This window comes from Hippopotamus amphibius, chromosome 2 (genome assembly GCF_030028045.1).
Source record: "Hippopotamus amphibius kiboko isolate mHipAmp2 chromosome 2, mHipAmp2.hap2, whole genome shotgun sequence".
In the NCBI taxonomy this organism is placed as follows: Eukaryota; Metazoa; Chordata; class Mammalia; order Artiodactyla; family Hippopotamidae; genus Hippopotamus; species Hippopotamus amphibius.
The window spans coordinates 55,230,064-55,254,133 of NC_080187.1; the positions used below are offsets into that span (position 1 = coordinate 55,230,064).

The window sequence follows — 24,070 nt, forward strand, 5'->3', positions numbered from 1 at the left end:
ATAAGTAACATAATATTGAAAGTAAAGAACATACATCCTAAAAGCTGAAAATAGTTTTACCCAGAGGATATAACTCTATCTGAAAGTGCAATCCAAAACTATGCCTATAGAAGAGTAAAAAGCGAATTCCTAATTTTTTAAAACTTCGCCATTTTATGCCAGTTAACATTTTTAGTATCACCATATTTGTATCATTTTAGGAATGTCAAAAAGAGGAAAGCTAAGACTGCTGTTTTTTGCAGAGAAGGGTTCTGTGGAAGAAAGGATGGGAGGCAGGAAGGAAGGGAAGGAAGAAGAAAGGAAAGAAAGAACCTTGAGCTATCTATTATACAATCTGAACCATAGTCGCAGATTGGCTCTCTGAGTGTCCCTGGGAAGCACAAAGCTGCCTGTGGATGATATGGAAGCAGTGCCTGGTCTGCACAGCCAAGCTATGTGATGTAACTCTCACTTCTATTCCACAACCCAGTGTGCAGGCTACACAGCCGGACGTTTATAATTACAAAATCCTTACAGTAACTATTATGTGTCCTATAGTATATTTTTCCCTATAGAACAAACTGTTAAAATTACTTTCAGGATTCTAACATTTTCCATCAGTGAGAAAAGATCGCCCTAGGAAATCTGATGATGTCATGCAGCTATACTACTAATAGTATATTTAGTGTATACATGGATAGAATGCTATGAGAAAAATAAGAGCTCATTATTCAGTTCTATAAAAGCTAAGCTATTTCCATGCCCCAGGAACCCACATTACATGCTCTTAATGAACACTTGCTTGCTTTTTTCTTTCTTTGGAGGGGAGGGGGATGCTTTTTTAAGGCAGAGATTGGTGTGTGCTTATTTTCTAGTGAAGACACTGCCTATGTGAACTCATGTCTTTTGGTTGTGACTGAATTCCAGTCTTTAGACTCAGTCCCAGTTTACCTTATGAGAGGCTATCGAGGTTTAAGAGGAGTATAGGGTTAAAGACAGTGGCTAATTGATGAGGTTATCAGGCTAACCAGGCCAGGTGGTATTCTCAGAAGATGGAGGGGCTGGAGAACAAGGTTAGGTGGGGACTGGGAAGCAAAGCAGGCACACACTCTTGTTTGGGGCTATTCATTACTGTACATACATTTGCTGTTTTTCTAGAACTTAATTTTTTTTGGGGGGGGGGTGGGTAGAATAAACCATAATGTTTGCAAACTCTCCTCTGGACAAGCTTCTGAAAAAATTTTCTCCATAATACACTGACTGAGAGAACAAAATGTTTTGGGTAGGTCCACAAACATGATATGCAGTCCTCAAAATGATGTCTTTCAAAGTGCAGTCCATGTTTGCACTGCATGTGAGAACCTCCCGCAGCTCCATCCCAGATGGAGTGAATCAGAATCTCTGAAGGCAGAGGCCAGGAACTAGTACTCAGGCCTAGACACCCACCCGATCTTTTCTCTTTAGCAGCTCTGAGAAATAATTCGTAGGGCACTGAGTTTCAAACCTTATCGTGATTTCAGAATCATCTACAGAGACTGTTAAACTGCAGATTCCTGGGCTCTTTGTACGAGGGTGAGTCAAAAATTATCCACACTCTGGCTGTAGGATTTATTTTAATTAACTTTTAGAAAAGACAAATATATCATTTTTTGACATAATCTCACTTTTTGATACACTTTGTCCATCTGTCAACAAGCTTTTGTATTCCCTCATTAAAAAATATTTTAGGCTGAGTTGTGAGCCACGAATAAACCGCTATCTTCACTTCTTCATCAGAAGTGAATCTTCGTCCTCGTTAGTGCTGCTTTCAGGGGGCCAAATAGGTGAAAGTCCGATGGAGCAAGATCAGGACTACAGGGAGGATGCGTTAACACCTCAAAATGAAGTTTTTGCAGACTGTTGACAGTGTGGGCAGAAGTGTGTGGACGTGCACACCCTCAGACCACAAAAAACGAATCACTGCACGCTGCTCTTCTTTCGTGCAAATCACAAGTGGGGCATCCATTTTTGTTCGCACCGCAGTTACAAATGAAGGTAATGCATTCACACCTGCACAGTAGTGACTGGGAGACAGCAGCCTTGAACGGAAAGCACTGATAAGACAGTGAGGCCAATAGAAGTTTTAATGTAACTGGAGTGTGGATAATTTTTGACTCACCCTGTTACTTTCAGGGAAAGCAGAAAGGAGGCACTTAGTAAATATTTGTGAAATAAATAAGTGAATGAATAGACATGGGGGTGGGGCAGGGTGAGGGAGACTGGTATATCTTGGCAATAACATTGGTAATTATTTTAGCATGTAATCCTTGTTCCAATGCTGTATTCTTCTATAACCACTAGTCAAGAATCAAACACCCAATACACATAGTTGGCAATCTGAGTAGGTAGAAAAAACAACCATTAAATTGACAAATTTACGCTCTTTTAGAAGAAAGCAGAGGGGTGTAGGGGATAGGATGCAGACTTTGCAACCCTAGCTTCAACTTCAACACGTTACACAGTAAGAATGGCTTCAATACATGAAAGCTTTTTGACCAAATCTTTAAGTTTGTAATGTGATAGTATCACAGGTTTTCATGTCTTGGATTACTTTGATCTCAACAGCTGTGGTCACTCTTACCTGTATTCCAAGGTCTTTCATTCTTGCAAATGCCAGCTCTCTCAAGTTACCATGCTCTACTCCTGAGCTGACTAAGGGCATTGGAATATCTCTGTAGGAAAAAACATCAGCTGTTGCAAAATATAAGTCACTCTCTACAGCAGTAAGGCAGGGATATTTTAAAAAAAGAACAAAACCATCCCTTCCCCGCCTCAAAACATACAAAACAGACCAGGAAAGCAGAGGTTGAATATTCTAACTCAAAAGCAAGGTTCACAGCTTTTCTACCTCCCAATTTTCCCATCTATGAAATAAGGATTTTCACCTATCGCTCAGGAGTTTTGTAAGAAACACCTATAGAAAACACTTTATAAGATTACAAAGTACAAAAAAAATGTCCAATAACCATTAGTAATGATTTTTGGCTGAAGAGACATCTGTACTAAACGAAACAAGAATAAAACGGTTTTGTTTTTATTTTTATACAAAATCCAATTTGTTTAAAAGAGGAGAAATAAAAATTATTAATGCACTGATTTATAGCTTACAAACACTTTCCCATACAGTTGCCGAATGACAGATAACCAGGAAGTGCAAAAGCCTGGCTTACACGACAACTGGTCTCAAAGAATAAATTTTTTCCATCTCCTAAAAATCTAAATTAGAAGTGACTCTGCATTAGAAGAATGAGAACTTGCCTAAAGATGAGACTAGACAAAATTTATTTCCTGGCATTAATATAGTATAAAGCGCCAGGCATCAAGGAAACGTCAATCAAAAGTTGAAATTATGTGTTTCATTTTAGTAGCCCTCACTATCCATTCTAGTCAAAAATCAGCATTTATCACTGTGCTCATTACTACTGAGGTATCATTGCCTCTAGACTCTCTCAGTGTACACATATGTATATACATCTGTGTATATATATTCATACTCATATATACATATAACTGCTTCTATATGTCAATTTAAAAAGCTGTGAGATCATGCTGATAATTAAAATTCTAATCCAGTGCCTCAGTGTTCTTTTCAGCCTTCTACCCTTCAACGTCTGTAAATCCCTTCAGACAGTGAGAAATCTGGCTCTCTCATCTTTAGTATATTATTTGTTTGCTAAATCAAACAACTTATTTGCTCAATGTAACCAGTCTCCCAACTACTCTAGCTGCCACCTCTGCACTCACTACTCTTCCTCCCCATTTCTTCAGATGCCAGGCATGCTGCTGTCAGCACCTCTGTGGCAGTGCCTCCGGAGGTGATGGGAAAGGAAGATGGGCTCTACAAATATTTTTAATAATGAACTGCTACTTTTAAAAGACACTAAAATTTTCAATACAAGTAAACTCTCTAAGGACTAGGTTTTATTATATAGTGTTGTTAGGCAGAACTATATTATAGAAAGACAGAGTTACCAGCAGGGCTGGCTAATAATTTTTGGCGCCTAGTGCGAAATAAGAACAGGGGGCCTCTTCTTAAAAAATTATTAATGATTTCAAGACAATGAGAGCAGAGCATTAGGCCAAGTTAAAGACCTATGAGACTACACAAGTCGCATGTCCCTGAAGCTGGCACTGACTACCCCAAAACACAAGTCAGGGCAGACCTGGTAACACAGGGCTTTATAGTGATGCTGACAGTGCATAAATATCCTTAAGTTTATGTCTGTCACTACAAAATGCAACATGGCTTTAATGGTCTTTGGCAGTGAAATGCCTGAAGTGTACCAGATGGGAGTTTTTCTTCATTAGGGAACAGAAATGTGGGAATCTCCACTTTCAGTGATAAAGTTTTTTTTCACTGAAAATGAAGAGAGTTCTATATATGTTGAGCATCTTCTATGTGCAAAATAGTATATTAAGCAATTTAGAATATATATAAACAGATACTATTACGGACTCCTAGGAGTTCAAAACCCAGGTAAGGTTACTGACCATCTGAACTTGCTACATCCATCCATCTAGGTGGGAGTTAAAACTATTTTTAGGTTTTTCAATTTGTTTCAAACTAATTTCACTTTCTTGGCTTGAAGAGATATTACATTCAAGAATATTATTCACTTTTCTACTTCACAGGTAACATTTCAAGCTCAGAGGCACTAATATTTGCAATAAGCTCATCAAAAGCCTTTCAAAGTGCTGTCTAGAGCTTTTTAGGTCTGCAGTTGCTCACACTTCAGAAGCATCTTTTGGTTGCAAATTGGTATTCTATTCTAATGCTTCACAGTGATTTAAGAATCACATCAAGGCAGACAACTGTCAAATAGCCTGTGGGCAGCAGCAGTTTCATGTGGCTCCATGATGTGTCTGGACAGAGTTTTACATTTAATCACTGGCTGCATCCTTCAGGCTGCAATACAGAATCATCTATTGGGATGCTACTTCATAAAAACACCCAGGAAGATGTTACTGACTCAACTGTCATAAAATAAAATTTAAAATGTAAATTAGTTAAGAAAAAAAAAGGGTAAGGTGGGGTGGGGAAAATGGCCAATTAGCACAGACATATATATACTACCAACTGTAAAATAGTCAGTGGGAAGTTGTTGTATAACAAAGGGAGTCCAACTCGAGGATGGAAGATGCCTTAGAGGACTGGGACGGGGAGGGTGGGGGGGACTCGAGGGGGGGGAGTCAAGGAAGGGAGGGAATACGGGGATATGTGTATAAAAACAGTTGATTGAACCTGGTGTACCCCCCCCAAAAAAAAAAAAAAAAGTCCCTAAAGAGTGTTGTTGAATATTTGCATCAAGAAAAATCTGTTTAATTGCGAAATAGCAAGATAAAAAAAAAAAATACATGTGGAAATATAAATAAATTATATATATATAAATTAAAAAAAAAGAAAAAATATCAGGTAATCTAATAGTAAATTATAGTCTTTTTTTTTTAAAGTGTAAAACATTGCTTTCACTTGCAATATCTTCCCTCCCACTTTCCTTCCTTCTGAAACCTGTCTAGAAAATAATTCCTAAAATCTTCTCCACGTATAAGTTTAGATTCACTAGTCAACACTAAACAAGTTGCTTGTTATTAGCAGAAGTTGTCACTAGGTGAACCAACATAGAAAGAACCAGATTTTCTAAAGGCACAGTACACAAAGACACACATGATTTTCCTTTAATTTAAAACAAAAATAAACTATAATTATTAAAATCATCTGGATTAAACACCCTAAGAGGTGTTCCTTTGCCAATGGCTTCTTTCCAGCAAGACATAACTGCTTCCAAATTAACAGAATTAGGGTACTTAACTGCACTTTTAGACCACTATCAGTTTTCTACATTTTCAGAACTGTTCTAAGTTTAAAACTGAAGCCAGAAGAAACACTGCAGAGTCAAAACTCTGTGATTCTTTTCCCAAATCAGAAGGTTTCTCAGTCACTTAACATTGTCTAAACACTCAGTCTTCTCTTGTACACATTTGTATGTAATGCCTGAGTTACCCATTAACACTCTCCTTAGCACTTCTACTTCAGCATTTTACCATCGACCACTTGATACAACTTTCTTTCTAGAAGTCCAGATATACCAAGTTCTAGCTATATCTGAATATAACTTTAAAAACATCAGTAAATGGAGCATAAAGTTTTTATGCAGAGATATGAGCTGTTTTACCAGAACACAGCTACCAAATTGTTATTAAGTGTTAAGTATACTATGTGAACATGGGTAGCTTTCCAGAGAGCTGTAATGGGGTCATAACAGGAGAATTGGGAACTGGGAGGTTTCTTTAATCAGTCTCACATTCGTTATCCATAATAGCATGCCATTCTCCTTGCACATCCTTTTGGTTGTATAATATACATATTCTTTTTTAAAAAAATTGCAATTAATTAAATTTATTTTGGCTGTGTTGGGTCTTTGTTGCTGCACACGGGCTTTCTCTAGTTGCAGCGAGTAGGGGCTACTCTTCCTTGCGGTACACAGGCATCTCATTGTAGTGGCTTCTCTTGTGGCGTGGACCACAGGCTCTAGGTGCATGGGCTTCAGTAGTTGTGGCGCACAGGCTCAGCAACTGTGGCACACAGACTTAGTTGCTCCGTGGCATGTGGGATCTTCCTGGACCAGGGCTCAAACCTACGTCCCCTGCGTTGGCAGGCCAATTCTTAACCACTGCACCACCAAGGAAGTCCCAATATACATATTCTTAATTCTTCCTGTCATGACCCCTTTACAATTTTCCTATAGAGATTATATTGCTGCTCCTGTTTTCTTGAAGCCCTTAATTTTTCAGTTGGTGGTAAGCCGGGATAATGTCCCACAGTGATATTTCATAAAGTCTACACAATTAAGCTTTTAATGATATAGTAATGTCTTTGTTGCTTTTGACTCGCTGGTTACAGCAATAAGAAATTTAAAGCTAAAAATGAATGGAGAGAATGCAAATTCTTCATCTGATTGCCCATGTGATCTATGTCTTGTTACTCTTGGTAAGAAAACTATGGTGTCTATGGCTGTGAAATTTCTATCTATTCTGTGATATCTGTTGCCTTGCACTGCTGCTGGGAAGTATCACTGCTCTTCTGTGGTATCTGTTGCCTTGCTGCTGCTGTCTTCACTGTTCTCTGGTTGCCCCAGTGAGTTAAATGCAAATGATATTTTTCTTTTGTTGTTGTTAGTATTATTTATTGCATCTTTGTCTCCTATTGGATTAATTTAATTTTTTGAAACAATCTCAAAGTCACAGAAAAATTCCCAAGTGTGGTATAAATAACGATATTCCTAAAGTATAATATTTGAAAGTAAATTGGGAACAAGATGTCCCAAGATCCAGAATGCTCTAAGTATTTCCTACAACAAGGATATTCTCTTGCATAACCATAATACAGCCATCAAAATCAGGAAACTAACATTGGCCCTTTACTACTGTCTAATCCTAGACTCCATCCCAGCTTCCTGTGAGCCTCTGGTTTACCTCATTTCCATCAACTGATCAATCCATGACCTTGATTTACGTGTGTTTCTGTTTAAGGTCTCTCTCTCTCTCTCTAAACGGACAGATGATTCATTAACATTGAACTCATGGCTCACAGCTCATATCTGAATGAAGCTAATCTAATGCGTTTTCTCTGTGCGGCACAGCACAGCCTTCCTGCACTCGGGAACACTACACAACACTTCAGTACTACACTTAGAGGCCATTTTAAACAGTCAAATCACCAACCAGCAGCACAAAAGTGCGAAAACTGTGACCATTAAATAGACTGTGAAAAGGACATGTGCACACACATTATGTTTATTATATTTATTATCATTTGTTACATTCTATATCTACCGAAATGTTGAAAACCGCAAGTTCACACCAATATCTCCTATTCCAAAACACCATGGGGTACATTCTAGTTTTCTCCTTTACCATATTTGTAATTCCCTTTTCAGATAACAAAAACCCCAGCTCCCATTATCCTTAATATTATCTACTTATTAGATCCACCTCCTGCAAGTTACCAAGGCTTTGTCGCTGTCCTCGTCTCTGCGCCCCTCAGAGGCTTCCTCCTCGCCCTGCTGAGCTCTGCCATCCAGCGCCAGGTCAGTCCTCAGTGAGAATGCCCTCCTCCCACATCTGGGCTGCTCCAGCCTGAACCACACCACTGCCTCCTCCCTAAGAACACCCTTCTCCCTGTGCTGTGGGTCCCAAGGCTCCCTATGTCCCCTGTGTGGATGCCTGCATTACTCAGTACCTCCTAATGTCTTCTAGATTGAATTGTTCCAGAAAGGTAGAAGAGAAGAGGAAGGATAATGCAAACAATTTTGACAGCTGAATTTTCTAGTCACTATATCCTTAGCATTTTTAACTGTATTTTAAAAAACAGAGATCATTAAGCAATTTAGGTTCTTAAGTTGGGCCAATAATTTTAAACATTTAAGAAATCAATACACTGCAGCAGAAATGTGGTATAGACATCCTTTGACCTTTAAGGAAATCCATTATTTTATATTCTTGATAATTTTCCTTTAGTTGATAGTTCTGCTTTATGTTATTAGTAGCACAGTCTTTGTGCTCAGTGGAAAATACTAGTCACAGTAGCTGACAGGACATGCATTTATCAATCCCCATTTGGCCTTGTACTGGTAATACTGGAATCCAGGCAGTTTTTGGCAGGAACATGGAAATGTGCCTTACCAACCAAGAAATGCCAGAATGGCTTTATAGGCAAATAGGTAACTTTATGGCTTCTAAATTTTTTCTTCAGTGTTATGTTTCCAGTTAAAAAAAAAAAAAGCCCACAATTGTAAATGAGATCTCAGTTTCTCTCTCTTAGAAAAAAATACTTAAGATGATTTCCTTAAAGAAATCATCAGGAATAGGTCACTCTTTCTCCACATTTACATTGATGTCGGGTAAAGAATGCTTGTTGCTACTCTTTCTTCTTTCCTCAAAGGCTCTAGAACAGGGATAACAGACACACGGCTCCACGTCCTCCTCCCATACTCACTACGATACGTGGGTTGGAGATCTGAAAAGGGAAACGCTGATCTAGATTACAAACTCCTGGAACCAGACACCAGGCCCACTTCCCATCATCCTCCATCTCCTGGTTCATGAATGAATAGAGAGATGAACACATGAATAAACATTACACTAGCAAAGTGGCTTGGATGTGCTGTTCCATCATTTCCATCCTCTCCATCTACAGAGAGCATTCCAGGTGTCCCATTTTTAATTAAAAAAAAAAAAACCCCATCAATTTGCAATCAGACTATTCTCATTAGAAACTGTGAACAGACAGACTTGCCCCTGATGATTTCTGGCATAAAAGATAACACACTACCTCTGCACTCGGTACACTCGAGTCCACGGAGGCACGAGGGCAAGGATCCGGGCCACCAATTCGATCAGGTCACTGGGAGAATAACTCTTATATCTTCCTGATTTCCACAGCTCATAAAGCCCAGTTCCACGAATCACCAGGGTAGGGTAGAGTTTCAAACCATCAGGACGAAAAGCAGGGTTCTCAAAAAACTCCTGTGAATAGAGAAAATGCTTCTCCATCAGTTATATAGAGATAACCCATGCTGAGGTTCAGGGCCAGCTTCTCTCACATACCTGATCCTTAGACTGCCTTTCCTTCCCATCAAGCGAGGGAAGGTAGACAGAACAGAAACTCATTGTTTTTACAGTCTCACTGGAGCAAAACACGTGTCTGCTGGGTGACCAAACCCTTGCTAACCCTGCCCCTGTCCACTGCTGCAGCGTCATCGCATGCCACCCTCCCTACCTGGCCTTTCTTCTTTTGCAAAGGCAATTTCCTCTGCCTTAGAAAGTTCATCAGTTTTTCTTCATCTACCTAATCTTCAGGTCTCAGCTTGAATGCCAATTCTTCAGAGAGGTCTTCCTGACCTTCAAATACAAGTTGCTTCACTTAAAAAATTTTTTTGGAATTCTTTATTATTGCCTTAACATCATCATACTGACAATTTATCTGATGCCTGCCTTCACCTCCAGGCTGTATCCTTCCTTAATAATGGAACCTATTTAATTGTTTAAACTTTTAAAAGTTGTGATGTAGATCATCATGTGGCCTGTAAAACCTAAAATGTTTACTCTACAGCTCTTGGCAGAAAAAGTATGCCAACCCCTGGATATGACTATTTTGTCCTCAGGCCAACTGGCACCATTCCTAACCCGGGATACACACAGTCCATTTGTTATCTGGACATGGAGCGATACATCTAATTCATCTATTTGGACACAGTCATTTCCTGCACTGTATCATCCCAGCTGGCTGCCTTGTTTCTTCACTTGGGATGTAGCAAGGAGACATCAAGCATTCTCGTTTCTGTGACTTTGCACTGCTAATTTGCTCTTATCTAGATTTCGCTTGACATGTGATGGAGGAATGAAGGTGGACTCACCCTGACCCCAGTGTTAGTATCTAAACGGCCAGGAGTATTGTATCTTGCGAACTGTGAAAATGCTTTTTTATCTCTTGCTATTATTCTTACAGAGCTTCCCATTGTTTAACTCGCTTTTCAAAGAAATATAACTATAGAGTTTTTGATCTCTCTCATTGATTTCTGTCATAATCTTAAACGCTGTAATCTTTGCACCATTTGCTCTTAGGGATATTCTTCTGTAATTGTGTATAATTTCCCCTGTAACGTTTATATATTAAAGATTCATCAGGTTTTTAATAACTATTCTATATCCATCCACAAAGAGTATGTGTGCAAGTCACTCTCCTAGTCTGCATTCATATTGGAACATAGGATTTCAGTCAAGTACTCCTGGTTATTCGTGTAATAAATTTAGGAGACATAAAAAAAAAATTTTAGGAGACATACGGGCTGATATAGTCCTTTCATAAGAATGATGATAGATGGAATTGATGAGGGACTTGTGGTTAAACATGGAGAATTAAAATACGTGTTTCTTTCCTTTCCTTCCAAAATCACACTAAAATAACAAGAAATATTTTTTAAAAAGCACGAATCTAGAAGAACAAAGAGAACATCAGAGGAGACAGAGGGGAAAGAAGTGATAGCAGACTTCCTAGGTGGTGCAGTGATTAAGAATCCACCTGCCAAATCCTTAAATTGCTTCCTTAAGAAACAGTTCATATTTGTGCTATTTTTCTTATCTACTCAGAAAGACCAACAACTCAAGATTACAGATGAAGGTCTGGCCAGCATTGGGGAGGTGTGTCCTTCTCTTGAGGTAATCACCCTCTTGTCAAAGAAGCTGCTGTTCACCCAAGAAGTTATTAGTGGTCTAGATACTCTCACCGTACGGCCCAGGAAGCCCCCCACCCAGGTGTCTGACACTCATACGCTCTCTTATCGCTGTCACAGGTTCCAATGTGAAACTACTGACTGTTTGAGAGGTCATTTTGTTTTCTTTGTTCAAGAATATGCTTTTCTTTACACCTCATGTTGACAGAGGAATACTTTTCAATAAACAAAATCGTCGGCTTGCCTGTAAAAAAAAAAAAAAAAACCTGCCTGCCAGTGCAGGGCATACAGGTTCAATCCCTGCCCCCAGGAAGATACCACATTGCTATAGAGCAACTAAGCCTGTGTGCCACAACTATTGAGCCTGTGTGCTGCAACTACTGAAGCCCATGTGCCTAGAGCCGGTGCTCTGCAACAAGGGAAGCCACCACAATGAGGAGTAGCCTCCGCTTGCTGCAACTAGAGCAAGCCCGTGTGCAGCAACAAAGACCCAATGCAGCCAATAAATAAATAAATAAATAAATAAATAAATAAATAAATAAATAAGAAGTGATGGCAACACATTTTTGGAAGACAAAGTGGATGGAAGATTGGTAAATGACTTTGCAAATGACGAAAACTGCAAACAAAACTATCTGCAAAGGGGGATATGGATGAAAGGGCAGCTGAGTCACACCAGTGTCCCAGGAAGGTGCACGGGTCAGAAGTAGCAGGAACCGGGCAGGATGGAAGAGAGCACTGGATCAAAGTCTGTTCACAAAAGCACTTATCCCTAATTCCTTAGTCCTCTTACATGCAGTTACCTGCCTGTTTGTTCCCTGGAGAAACTAGAAAGCCGCTGGACTCGGAGATTCCAGGTACAAAAGAAGCTGTGGGTGAAGATCAAAGCTTGAAAACAAGGAGATTAAGGGAAAGCCAGCACAGTGACTGGTGGACCCCCTGCCCCACTCCCTGGACCCCAGTAACCAGTTTTCTGGGACTTTTGCACACCCCCAACCCCCAAGAGCAAGCTGGAGAGTTCGTCTCTGGATTAATCAAATGGCCCTAAATAAGAGTTCAAGATAATGACATTTGGGAATTTCCTAAAGAAAGGAGGGCTGATTACATGAACATCCTTCATTGAAGCATACATACAGCTAGCCACAAACGGCTGGCAATCTGTTTCTTCAGCTGTTCACTTTTAGTATGACCATTTGGCTAAGGATTACCAGATACTTGGGGGAAAGTTTAGAACATGAAGGGCAGACCAAAACAAAAAGAAGAAACTTGGAGGAAACAGACACATTGCATAAAGGAAAAATAAAACTTAAAAAAAACAAAACTATAATTCCTTTAGAGAGATAAAGATATATTATACCCATGAAATAACAACAGGGTGCTAGAGAAAAGTGAAGAATGAGAATATAAGAAAGAACTTTGGGAAATTAAAACTATAACAAAAACATCTAATAGAAAAGTTGAAAGATAAAGTGAGAAAATAATAAGGCAGAAAAAAAGAGACAAATGAACAATAGAAAAGATAAGAATATTAGATAATCAATCTGGGAGAGCCAACATTTGCTTAATAGGAGTTTTAGAAAAAGAACATAGAAAATGAAAGGGGGAAAATTATCCCATAGCACAAGGAAATTTCTCATATGACAGGGTACTTCAAAATATAGCATGATAAAAAACAAAAGAAAACAAAACAACTCCTAAGATACACCACTGTAAAATTTCACAACATATGGGACCAAGAGGATTTCCTAAAACTTTCCAGACTGAAAAAAAAAACCCAGGTTATATATATTATAGGATTAAGGAATAAGGAATACAGGATTAGAAATAAGAACAACAACATGCTCCTTAGCAGCACTGCAAGAGCTACAAGACAATGGTGCAATGTCTTAAAAAAGGGAAAAAAAAAAAAAAAAAAGGAGGGAAAATGATTTTATAGAATTCTGTAAATGTGAAGGTAGAACAGAGACATTTTTGAGCATGTAAAAGGCTTACCTCCCATGATAAATCCTTTCTTAGAAAGCCGGAGAATATGTTTTAGTAAAGGAATAAACCAATAAAAAGGATTAACTTTGGTTTCCAAAAAACAAAGAATCTGACCTAAAAAGTGGAGACGAGGAGCCCTAAGGTAGACCCCTGTGAACCAGGCACAGAGAACTGCCAGTCCAGTTTAGAGTGGAAGATCAGATCTCCAGGAGTTATGTCTCCAGCCTACAAAAGGAACTTAGAGAATATCTGATAGGGTTGGCCACTGAGAGAGGGGCTTAATACTGAATGGGCACATGTGAAGGTTATAGGTACTCAGAGAACTAATAAGCAAATTAAAAAAAAAGACAATTTTACTGTTAACTCTAGGAAAAAAAATTATTTAAGAAAGAAAGTATAGTATACTACTTGGCTCCATGTGAATAATAATAATTTATGTAAAAATTGTAATGTAAACTGACTACTCATGTAACTAAAATAGTGGCCTAATAATACTGGGAGAATGGGAGGACAGTTATAAGAATTAACTATTTAATTATCATATTGATAACAGTAAGATAAGAGAATCTATCCACTGATAATCAGGAAAAAGCAATCCAAGCACAGAAGAAGGAAACATAGTGGTAAATATTAGGAACCCTCCCCCTTGCTCCCAACCTGGCTACATCAGTTGAAAGTGGCAGAGGACTACTGTGTTCTGATACGACCCCTTTAGGACTTATTGGATTTTCAAATACTATTTAATGATAATTTTATTAATACCTTTTATATTACAAAGATAAAAATTAATTTAATAAACATCATTTTGTAATATGGCTGGTGGCTGTGTGACTTAGCTAAGAAGCTGTCTACCTGTGCAGTGAGCTGATGAAAGTATGAACTGAGGTTGTGGCAGCGGGGATGAGGAGGAGGTGACAGTTCTAAAGATATTCAAAGGGAGTAACAGACAGGACCTCCTATTAGGTTAAACCCAGGGTAGAGGGAACAGTAACAGCAGCAGCAAAGAGGTACTGAGCACTTGCTATGTGCCAGGCATTTTTCTAAGTGTGCTGCATGCATTATCTCTGCCCATCTTCACAGCAGCCTCATTTCGAGATGAGGAAACTGAGGAACAAAGCAGTCAAACTGTCTGCTACCAAGTGGTGGGACCAGGATTCAAACTAGGCTCAGTCTGGCTCCAAATATTCTCTATTTCCTTCTGAATGACTAAATGTCAAGATTGGGAGAGTATGTGGATGATGGGGCCACCAATATCACAGGAAATAGAAGAGGAAGAGATCACTGGGGGAATGGAGAAGTATATCCATATTGGACATGTTAAGCCTGAAGTACACATAAGACATCTGGTGCTAGCTGAAGAGTATTCTCAATTGGACTTAGGAGCCAAGGTTGAAGGCTGGAGAGAAAATGAGGTTCACTGAAGTGTAAGTGGTAGAGTTAGAACAACAGAATAAAGACAACCATATACAAGAGAGTAAAAGACAGAAGCCACATTTAAGTGGTGGGAAGAAAAAGAAGACCCAGCAGAAAAGAAGTAGTCCTAGAGGTAAAAAGGGAACCAGGAGACAGCAGAGTCACAAAAGCCAGGGAGGTGATGAGAATTTAAAACTGGAGATAGTCTTTAATAACAACAAATGCTAAGACTGGATAAAATGTCAGCAGAGAATTATCTTTTGGATTTGGAGATTAGCAAGTATTGTATTGTACAACGTTTGAGAGAAGAGTTTCAGAGTGTGCGCGGCACAGTAGGGGTGGGGGTGGGGCCCCGGGGTGGGGGGGTGGAGTAGAAGCCAAACTGCAGTGGATTTGGGTGGATTTGAAGACTGACTGGGAGGAGGAGGCAGGGACACTGGAGCGTTTGTAAATGACATGGGGGCACTCAAGGGAAAGAAAGAGTACTGCTGTTTTTCACTGTAGCCCTTATAGTACAATTTGACTTTTAAAATTATGCAGGTAACAACTTTGATACAAATAAAAAATAACTGAAAACAGAAAGTTTTGTTTCTGTAAGATCCAACCCGACCAGGGCTTCCACATCATTCAGGTCATGCATAGTCTTTCATCTGTAACACAGACTTCCCTTGGCCAAAGGTGCAACAGAAAGAGCGCTTTCCTAAAAGCCTGCTTCTACTTGAGACTCACTGCGGCCTTTAACAGTTACTTCACCTTGTCAGGTCTTGTTTCCTTATCTGAGGAGGCTGCGACAGGTGGTCTTTTCTGATATAATTCTATACTTACCTGTGTTCTATGACATTACCTTAAGTAACAAGCCTTTCCATTAAGGAAACCAAGCAAATAAAGAAGTAATAACAACAAACACCTCTAACCACAGCCGCCAACCTGATCTCATTGGCTTTTGGGAAAAACAGCTCAGTGGGGAAAACAAAGACCTTCTGAGGGTCAAAAGGGTGGGCAAACATTAATAGACTTCGAAAGATTTCTCATTACTGACAGGAGGTTCTGGAGATAAATTTTCCCTCAAGAGAAACTGACACTCTAAGCATTTTCAGCAACCTGAGCCTGGATATCCAGGAGCAGTCTAATTTTAAAATAAAATACCCAAACAGCTAAAGGCTATTTTGAGTAATAAAGGAGACAACATTTTGTAGATCTATCTGAGGACAGGTAGAAATGGTGAAGTTAATGCTCAGAGGATAAATTCCTAAGATGTTAAACATTCTCTGCCACAACCAGGACTTTCAGCCCTGTAAGAAAAAACAGGGACTTCCCTCATGGCGCAGTGGTTAAGAATCTGCTTGCCAATGCAGGGGACACAGGTTCGATCCCTGGTCTGGGAAGATCCCACATGCCTCGGAGCAACTAAGCCCGTGTGCCACAACTACTGAGCGCATAGCTGGTGAGCCACAACTATTGAGCCCACGTGCCACAACTACTGAAGCCTGAGCACCTAGAGCTCGTGCTCCACAACAAGAGAAGCCACCACAATGAGGAGTCCGTGCACCACAAAAAAGAGTAGCCCCTGTTCGCCACAACTAGAGAAAGCCCATGCGCAAGCAACGCAGACCCAACGCAGCCAATAAATAAATAAAAAAAACCCCCACAACTTCCAAAAAGAAAAGAAAAAAGAAAACTTCATTTCAAAACTAAATCTGGAAAATATAAGCAAACTATTTATCACACGTGGCTACAAGCTCTGCAACTACCACTAGATAAGAGTGTGAATCTGCAATGAAGAGATGCAAATGACAAGTTCTGCTCTTAGTGACTCAGAACTGACCTAAGCAGCAAGGTATGAGAGCAAAGCCAATTTATAACTAACACAGGGAGGCACATAACCCTAGGCATGTGGCTGTAAAATTTCAGTAGCTAGGTAGAGGCTCTATGGATCTGTGCCAGGCAAGGCAATCTTGTCCTCTACAGATGTAACATTTTGTAGACTTCAGCAATTATAGGAGTAGACCCTTTACTTAGCAACCCTTCCTATGGATAAAACACATTACGGGAACTATATCTGTGGGTTGCTAATAATGTGACAATAAAATAAAGCAGGGAAAAAAGAAAATTTTTAAATGTAAAATATACTGCCTATTAATTCAGGAGAAGTTGTGAATTCCAAACAGGCCCAAACAAAATTTCCTAAACAAAAACTAGTTTTAAAAATTTTTAGTAAACCTGCTATTGAAATATATCTTAGTATAGAAAAGTACACGAATCATAAGTGTACACCTTGATAGATTTTTGCAAATCATGCAGCCAGCACCCAGACACTCAAATCAAGAGAAGATACATTATCAAAACCTCAGAAGCCTGTTTCCAGTTACAATTTCACCCAAAGCTTTTGAACCTCACATTAACAAGATTCTACAGTAGTCTTTTGGCTCTGGTTTCCTTTGCTCAATATTATGTTGAATAGAATCAGCCATGTTGTTGCATGAAGTCAGATTAATTTACTCTTATTATTTTATGTATTTCATTGTTTGACTACACCACAACTCATTTATGTATTTAACTTTAGTGGACACTTGGGCTGTTCCCAATCTGATGATACTACCCTCAGTAATTTGTGACTAAGTCTTGGTAAATATACACATGTATTTCTGTTGGATAAAAGTGAAGGAGTAGAACTGCTGGTCATGGAGTATGCATATGTTCACTTTTAGTAGACACTGTCAAACAGTTTTCTAATATGATGTACCAATTCATATTCCCACCAGCAGTAAAATGAGAGTTCCAGTTGCTCCATACTCTTACCAACACTTGATACTATCTTTTTTCATTTTAACTATTCTTAGCTATTCTGATGAGTATACAGTAGTCATGCGCTGTAGTTTTAAATTTCACTTCTTTGAAGATAAATGACTTTGAGAACTTTTAAATAGCTTTATTGAATATTTGAATATCCTATCTATGAAGTGCTTGTTCAAGTTTTTTTTTTTTCCCTTATTCTCCTATCAGGTTGTCTGTCTTTTTACAATTGATTTGTAAAAATATTTAAGACAATCTCTAGATTAATTTTTCAGAGAATTTTTCTCTAGAGAGAAATAAGGTTTCTCACTTTAGCTCTATTTTGTTGCTCATTTGGTGGGATGCAGTTAGAAAAGGCATAGGGTCTGCTTATATTCCCTGTGGGTTTCTTTGAAAAGATTATAAACAAGCAGATAAATCTGTTTACATGAAGGGCTGTCTTTGCAATATTATTTCTGAACTATTCTTTATTTTGAAGACACTAGCAACTGAATTATGAGACTCAGCTATTTGCTATTACTTGACATATCTTTTCCAAGGGCACTTAAGGTTATGAATTCTGACTATACCACTGGCCCACGTAGGAGCTGTGCTAAATAAAAGTGTGTTTCAGGTGCCTTTTAGGCTTGGAATCTGAGTACCCAGCTAATACTACTGAGAGGAAGATATTAGACTCAAAATCTATTACACTGTCAATATGCGGGGATTAGTAACATCTGTGATTTAATGCTGTCTTACAAAATAGGCCTTCAGTTGTAATTCACTGGCTTAGAAATAATAAAAATAAACTTTCTAAAAGGACAGAAAGAACTTCACAAATAAGGCATGATGAATTCCACTGTTCTAATAAACAGAGCAAAATAAAAGTATTTTTGTGGATGAAGTAACTTGATAAATATTTTCATTCTCTTCTCTAAAAGGATATCCCTAAGCCACCTTCCCTATTGGAGAATCTGAAGGAAAAAAGTTTTGACCAATCTCATTTCCCAAGACAAAGCAAACTTGGATCAAGCTAAGGTGATAGAGTAAAAATAAACAAAGAAACAAATGAACCCCAGAGTTAGGTATTAAAGTTCAAAGAACAAAAAGGCTACAAGAAAACAGAATATTTTCTTTCACTGTTTAATGAAATGCTGGAAGAGAAAGGCAGTTCTAAGCTTAGAAGCATCTTAAGAAATCATCACTAAATAAATAAGTAAATAAGATAGATTTGACAATAGAAACAAAAGGATAGGTTGGGGAAAATATTTTTAACAAATATAAAAAACAATCCATAATGTCACTACCTAGAAAGTTCATATAATTAATATTAAAAATATTCATATCCAATAGAGTAACTGGTCAGAGGACAAAAATACATAATTCCAAAAAGATGAAAGAATTATACTTATTAAATACAAACCTGAAAAATGAATTACTTATAATTACAAAATACAAGTTGAAATGGCAATTTTATCCATCAAATTAACAAAGATAAAATATTGTGTGTATGCATATATATGGAAAATACATAATTTGGGAAAAAGATAACCCTGCTGAAATGAGTGTGAGTTGTTACAACCCCCAAGGGTTGTAAGCAACTAAGTAATATGGTGAGATTCTTAAAGTGTTTATACCTTTACCTGATAATTCTACTCCAGGGAATTTGTCCTAAAGAAATAACCCTAAATACTACCAAAAGCTACAGGTGTAAAATTGCTGACATGCAGTCTATTTACAATATCAAAACTGATAAATCTTCAATTAAAAAAAAATTGGAAGTGGTTAAGCAACGTATGGCATATTTATTCAATGGAAATTAAGCAGACATTTAAACATGTTAACCTTTTAACAGAGACCAGGCTCTAACAGGAATAAATGCCTGTTATAATGTTATGTGAAAAAGCTATTAAAATAATTACCTATCATGTATGTAAGTGTAAGTGTGTTTGTGTGTATATATGTATAACCTACCTCATCCCCTAAAAAACCCTAAGTATAAAAAATCCTGGGGGTATATTGATATGTTAGGGTTTTATTTGGTGTTGGGGTTGTGAGTGACTCCTCTTTCTCCACTGTGTTATAATGATGATGTATTGCTTTAATAATGGGAAGAAAATTAACAGTAAATCATTGAAAAGAGAAGAGAGGGTAGAAGTAGGGACATTCTCAAGTGGCTTGGTTTAAGGTGGCACTTACCATAAATTGTTCAATGTCTCTCTCTAGTCCCACATTTGGCAGATCGGGCATCATATGAGCCACAACTTTGAATCCAGAATCTTTGGCCAAGTGAAAGGACTCACATACCGCCTTCACAGTGTGACCCCTGAGGAAGGAAAATTCACAAATAAACGGGCAACAAGGTGAGTACAGGGAACAAAGGGAAAACAATCTCTGAGACAGGTAACAGTAGCTCTATAATGAAGAATATGGGGGGGTGGGGGGGGAATCTTAGCAAGTAATTTTTACATCTCCACCTCTGAGAAAGCCTAGAAAAAAATAACTTTACTTCTGAGGTATTTCTCAGAAATTCCTTTATGCATCTACTCGAAGTTCTGACAAGTGACTGAGGTCACAAGAGTTCACATACACTAAAATTACTTGGTTTAGCATCATCGGCCAAAATAAGCTTGCTAATATAAACACCTAGGTTAAAAACAAGAATAATGAGCTCAAAACCATGCAGGAGAGCATCTTGTTATGCTCTTTCCTTTAAAAATCTTTTTATAAATAATTTCATTTGGAGAAAGAAAGGGAGGGAGAGATGGAGGGGGGGTAGAGAGATACATCTATATGCAAAGTAGATTTCACTCTGGTGGGTTAGAGGGTCCTAAAAAAAATTAAGAAGAGAATGATTTAGTGACAAGGCAGAATCATTTGGGGCCAACTGGATAAATCATCTTAACATTCTAGCGCCACATTCAAGTAAGAAGCATGCCCTAATAATAGTTTGGGACTACTAAAGACTGAAGCCCTGTGTCAATCCTTTTACCACCAAGATGGTCCCATTAGCCACCAAAAAATCCTAGAAACCATGGACTCCATCCCGCTCTCTGAAGGTTCCCATCCATTCCCATGGCTTCAATCTCTAGTCTCTTTTTGCTAATAATTTCTCAATTTACATAACTGGGCCAGGCCTGTCTTCTGGCACCACATCCAAATACCCAATACTCTAATGCTGCACTGTACAATACTGGAGTCATGAGGCACACGTGGTTACTCAAGTTTATCTTTAAATTAATTTACATGAAAAATTCAGTTACGTGGTTGTACTATCACAGCGGACAGTGTGGGTACAGAACATTTCGGTCACTGCAGATTGTTCTGCTGGACAGCCCTGCTCTACATCAAACCTTCAACTGGTTGTTCCACAAGTATATAAAACTTATTAGTTTATCCAAAATGAAACTCATCCTCCCTCCAAGCCTCTCTATTTCCCATTCTCTCTTACCCTCATTCCCACTCAGTCATCAAACACTGCTTTTCAGGACATCATTTCCTGCTTAAATTACCGCAACAGCCTCTGAACTGGCCTTTCTCCTAGCTTGGTCTTCTTAATCCATCCTCACACTGTGATCCTTGTAAAGTGATGTTTCTAAAATGCAAATATGCCTTGATCACAACTCAGCTTGCAGCCTGGCCTTGGATTAAAGCCCAAACTGGCTGGGCTGATTTCTAAGGTGCCTCATCATCCGGCCCCTCTGCTGACCCTTTCAGCCTCACCTCTTACCACGCTCCTACCTCACGCTCCACACTCCCACCAAAAGAAACTATTCCGAATTCCCTAAATGTGCCCTGTGCTCCCATCCTCAGGAGCTTGCTTGTACTTTTCTTTCTGCCTGAAACAATCATCTTCTTCCCCACCTGACTAACTCAGGCTCTTCCTGTAAGTCTCAGCTTCGATGTCATTTTCTTCGGAAAGCTCCCGACCTTCATAAGACTCTTTCCACCCCTGCGGTACCTCTCTAGCACAGCTTTGGTTTACTGCAGCAGCCCTACCAGTGTTCCTGGTTCAAGCCTTCCCCACCAAGAATGCAACCTATTCAGGTTGATCTTTCTCAAGCTTGAAATCCATCAGACTCTTCCTGTGTGCAAAAATATTTAATAGATCTCTTTTACCTAAAGGGAAGTGTCCACCCTCCTTAGCCTGGCACTCTTCTTGGTTGTTGCTAAGACGTTGACCTGTATGTTTCCCTAAGTTTCCCTTTTCTTCCTTCTCCGAGCACAACCCTCCGTCATGTCTATCCAAATCCTATGAAAGTGAAGTAGCCTTTAAGGTCCAACTCAACAAACACTTACTCCCTGAAGCCTGCCTTTCTGCCTGGAGGGAAGAGAACTTCACATGGCTCTATCAACCCTTATTTCTTTCCTTACTTAGACTCCCAAATTTCTCAAAGTTTATACCCATTACCTCACCAGCCTTTCTTTCACTACCCTGCCAGCTGGCATCTGCTTCACAACAACTAGTCTCTTAAATCTCACCCTGGTCTCCTCCCTGTTCAAACCCTTTTCTTTGTTGCTATTCTCCTTGGCCTTCTCTCATGTTTTAAACTACTCACCTTAAGCCCTGCCTTCTGCTTTCCATACAGGAAAGGCTATTTATGACAAGAATAAGAAGAGAGATGTGCATGTCTATAGGCTACTGGAAAAGAGCCAGTAGAGAAAGACTGAAAAACAAGGAAGGAGGAGAAGGAATTAAGAGCACAGACAGAAGAATGAATAGGAGGAATACCTAGACCTCTCCGTCTCAGATGGGTAGGAACACAGATCCAATTGGTGGGGGAAGAGGAAGCCTTGTGCAAGATCAGCTGCACCATCTTACCGGTTGGTATCTCTGGCCACATCCTCATAGACACTCTGCACCCCAATTTCCAGCCTTGTGCAGCCATAGGTCAACATGTCACTTAAATGCCGCTTCATGCAATAATCTGGTCTGGTCTCAATTGTAATTCCGATGCACTTTGTGAGGCTTCTCTCAGAATACCTGTAGAGCAAATCAAAAAGTAAACAACCTGCCAAAGCTTTAGGACCTTTGCTCTCATTTAAAGGATGTCTTTGTCCTCCTGGCTCTAACCCAGTGGTTAACAGCATGGGTTCTGGAGCCAGACTGCCTGAGTTCAAATCCTGGCTCTGCTACTTCCTAACTATGCAGACAGGGAAGTCATTAACCTCCCTGTGCTTCGGTTTCATCATCTGCAAAATGAGGATAACAGCAGCTACACCTCATGGGACTGACGTGACTGAGCTGGCACACAGCAATGTTATCATCACCATTACCATCATTATTCTCCTGCCGGGTGCTGCAACCGTAATCTCCTTGAAAGCAGGGATTTCAATTGCGAAAACCCTAATTTTCAATTCCTAGCAATGATTTCTCATGTAAGTGCAAACCATCTGCATTATTTATTCCCCACTCCATATTTTAGAGTCATGTTAAGAGCAAACAAAAGAAGGCGGACGGGAAGGTATGCATGATTATAGGAATAATTCAGATGAAATGTCTTCTATACGCACACGTCTTTTTGTCAAGCCTATTCATCTTAGCAATGGCTTACAAAATTAGGAATCATTTTTCTCCTTCGCTAAAACCAGATCAGAGCAGTGAGTACCACTTTAGATTCAAGCTGTCTGAGTTAATAGCCTTAAGGTTGGCTCAAAACCCAGAAAAGTAAAAATGACTTGCTAAGGGGTCTGCTGATGTGATGGGATAGGAACTATTATCTACAGAGGCCACTGCGGCCAAGCACTGCACTATACACTCCACATGCAGTGAATGCTCCTGTCAGCTCTGTGAAGTGTGTCTTTATCCCCATTTTACACATAAAGAAACTGAAGTTCCTGAAGTGATTAAATACTCTGTCCAAGGGTACAGAGCTCATAAAATCCAAGTCAGGATTTGAAGGTAGGTCTGCCTGACTTTAAAAATCCTTGCTCTGTGTTTCACTCTATCATACTGCTTGGACACTTCAGCATGGGACATCAGATCTGTCTCCTTTTCAACTTCTAGAATGAAATAACTCTTCTCAGTGGACCCTTCTACAACTTTCTCAATTCTTTGGGGAGGATGAGGGAAGCCTTTTTTTTTTTTTAATAAATTTATTTATTTATTTTATTGGCTGTGTTGGGTCTTTGTTGCTGCACACGGGCTTTCTCTAGTTGCGGCAAGTGGGGGCTACTCTTCCTTGTGGTGTGTGGGCTTCTCATTGCAGTGGCCTCTCTTGTTGCAGAGCACGGGCTCCAGGCGCGTGGGCTTCAGTAGTTGCGGCACATGGGCTCAGTAGTTGTGGTGCACGGGCTTAGTTGCTCTGTGGCATATGGGATCTTCCTGGGGCAGGGACTGAACCCGTGTCTCCTGCATTGGCAGGCGGATTCTTACCGACTGTGCCACCTAGGAAGTCCCGAGGGAAGCCTTTTTTTAGCCACATAATTTCCCTCTTTCCAAAGAAGTTCACAGCTTTTTTCTTGAAAAATAAAACCCATAAAATTTCCATAGTTTTGTAACTGCTGTTCTCTTTTAAGTTCATTCATTCATAATTGTCAATAAAACTGACTTCTCTAATTTAATAGTAATTATCAAGAAGGTTAAGAATCACTGAACTGAATGACTGATTCTGAAGTCTTTCACACCATTTCTATATTCCTAAGGTTTTATA

The 24,070-nt window shown here is 39.2% G+C and overlaps 1 protein-coding gene across 2 annotated transcripts in view; it reads right to left on the minus strand.

The window, feature by feature from the left end:
- Positions 1–24,070, minus strand: part of ELP3 (elongator acetyltransferase complex subunit 3) — a 95,170-nt gene that overhangs the window by 30,670 nt on the left and 40,430 nt on the right. For both annotated transcript variants that reach the window (XM_057722611.1, XM_057722610.1), the window contains exons 8-11: positions 22,240–22,401; positions 19,617–19,743; positions 9,350–9,543; positions 2,600–2,690 (exon numbers count right to left, since the gene is read on the minus strand). In XM_057722611.1, coding sequence (XP_057578594.1) covers positions 2,600–2,690; positions 9,350–9,543; positions 19,617–19,743; positions 22,240–22,401 — 574 coding nt within the window. The remainder of the gene's footprint in view (positions 1–2,599; positions 2,691–9,349; positions 9,544–19,616; positions 19,744–22,239; positions 22,402–24,070) is intronic.